This window comes from Pterocles gutturalis, unplaced genomic scaffold (assembly GCF_000699245.1).
Source record: "Pterocles gutturalis isolate BGI_N339 unplaced genomic scaffold, ASM69924v1 scaffold15616, whole genome shotgun sequence".
NCBI lineage: Eukaryota > Metazoa > Chordata > Aves > Pterocliformes > Pteroclidae > Pterocles > Pterocles gutturalis.
The window spans coordinates 1-2527 of record NW_010105727.1 but is presented as its reverse complement, the minus strand read 5'-3'; the positions used below and the strand labels follow the sequence as shown (position 1 = coordinate 2527).

General features: G+C 57.1%; 1 protein-coding gene across 1 annotated transcript; it reads right to left on the bottom strand.

The window, feature by feature from the left end:
* Positions 1-47: 47 nt before the first annotated feature.
* On the bottom strand, positions 48-2522 carry LOC104471989 (HLA class II histocompatibility antigen, DM alpha chain; the record flags this gene model as incomplete). Its single annotated transcript, XM_010087514.1, has 2 exons — positions 48-329; positions 2358-2522. Coding segments are annotated over 2 exons (447 nt in total), but the record flags the coding sequence as incomplete, so codon positions are not given.
* Between the last annotated feature and the right edge of the window lie 5 nt (positions 2523-2527).

The following is a 2527-nucleotide window of genomic DNA, read 5'->3' as shown; positions in this document are numbered from 1 at the left end:
CCAGCCGCGGTGTCCCCCCGTGTCCCTGTCCCCGTCACTGCGCTCACCCCAGTAGGCGATGACGGAGGAGTTGTCCCCTTCGCGGGTGATGACGCAGGCGTAGACGTCACCGGCGACGGGCGTCATGGGTAGGTAGGAGAAGCGGACGAAGGCCAGGTCGGCCGTGGGGCTGTAGTGGGTGTGGGTGACCCCTTGGGTGACGGGGACACCGTTGTGTTGCCAACCAATCGTCACGTCCGGCGGGAAGACATTCCCCACCATACACACCAAGGTGTTGGGTTCACCCAACGCCGCAGGTTGCAACGGGAAGACGTCAGCCACTGGGACGCCTGCGGAGGTTGAGAAGGTGGGAGAGAATCAACCAAAGGATTGTTTGGCTTGGAAGAGACCTTTGAAGGTCATCTTCTGCATGAGGAGAGACATCTCCAACCAGGTCAGGGGTTTGGGTTGGAAGGGACCTTTGAAGACCATCTCCTCCACGAGGAGGAACATCTCCAACCAGACCAGGTTGCTCAAAGCCCCATCCATGCCATCACAGAAGGGATTGGGTTGGAAGAAACCTTTGAAGACCATCTAGTCCAACCCCTCTGCCACAATCAGCAACACCTCCAACCAGATCAGGGGTTTGGGTTCAGAGGGACCTTTGAAGTCCATCTACTCCACGAGGAGGAACATCTCCAACCAGACCAGGTTGCTCAAAGCCCCATCCATGCCATCACAGAAGGGTTTGGGTTGGAAGAGCCCTGTGAAGGCCATCTACTCCACAAGGAGGAACATCTCCAACCAGTTCAGGTTCCTCAGAACCCTGGTCCAACCTGACCTTGGACATTTCCAGGGATGAGGCATCTCCAACCACTTTGGCCAACATCTCCCAGGGTCTCACCGCCCTCAGCGTGAAGAATTTCTTCCTTAGGTCTCATCTAAATCTCCCCTTTTTTAGCTTTCAACCATTCCTCCTCATCCTATCACTATGGGTCCCATCAAAAACTGTCCCCAGAAGTATGGAAGGGCCACCATGAAGGTCCCCCTGGAGCCTTCTCCAGGCTGCCCAACCCCAACTCTCAGCCCGTCCTCATGGCGGAGCTGCTCCAGCCCTCAGACCATCTTCGTGGCCTCCTCCAGACCTGTTCCAACAGGTCTGTGTCCTTGTCCTGAGGACCCCTGGGTGCTCCAGGTCACCTCCCTCGACCCGCTGGCCACGTGTCTTCTGCTGTGGCCCAGGAGACGGTTGGCGTTGTGGGCCGGCAACGCCCGTTGGTGGCTCACATCCAGCTTTTCATCCCCCAAGTCCTTCTCCACTCTCCATCCCATCATCCCCCAGCCCGTGGACACGGCTGGGATGGCGCCGACCCAGCTGCAGGACCTCACGCTTGGCCTGGTTGAACCTCCAGAGGTTCTCCTGGATCCATCTCTCCAGCCTATCCAGGTCCCTCAGGACGGTTCCCTGCCCTCGGGGGTACCAACCACCCCACGCAACTTGGGGTCACCTCCAAACCTGCTGAGGGCGCCCTTGATCCCACCATCCGTGTGGTTGATGAAGATATGGAACATACTGGTCCCAGTATGGATCCCTGAGGGACATCACTGGTCTCCATCCAGACATGCAGTCATTGACCCCAACTCTTTAGATGCCACCATCCACCCAACTCTTCATCCACCAAATGGTCCATCCATCAACGGAGGAGGACATTGTGGAGGACCACGTCAAAGTGACAATGGCGGCACATGTCATGGATGAAGATATGGAACGTACTGGTCCCAGTATGGATCCCTGAGGGACATCACTGGTCTCCATCCAGACATGGAGCCATTGACCACAACTCTTCAGATGCCACCATCCACCCAACATTCCACCAACTCCATCCAATTGAGAGAGGAGGACATTCTGGAGGATCATGTCACAGGGATGATGGTGGCACATGTCATGGATGAAGATATGGAATGTCCCGGTCCCAGTATGGACCCCTGAGGGGCATCACTGGTCTCCATCTGGACATGAAGCTGTTGACCACAACTCTTTGGATGCCACCATCCAGCCAACTCTTGATCCACCCAACGCTCCATCTATCAATGGAGGAGAACGTTGTGCAGGACCACATCAAAGGGATGATTGTGGCACATGTCACAGATGAAAATATGGAACATACTGGTCCCAGTATGGACCCTTGAGGGACATCACTGGTCTCCATCTGGACATGAAGCCGTTGACCACAACTCTTTGGATGCCACCATCCACCCAAGGTTCCACCAACTCCATCCAACTGAGAAAGGAGGAGGTGGAGGAACATATCAAAGGGACGATGGTGGCACATGTCATGGATGGTGACCACGACGTCCCCCATAATGATGTCACCTACCCTTCGACTCCGGCAGCTCGCCGGTGGCCAGGTCGGTGAGGTCGCGGCGCAGCTCCTGGCAGAGCGTGGCGTCGCGTAGCAGCTGGGCAGGGGGCTCCAGGGCCGGTGGCCACGGGGGCAACTCGGGCAGGCGCGGGGTCCAGCGGGAACCGGGGAAGTCGAACCAGAAG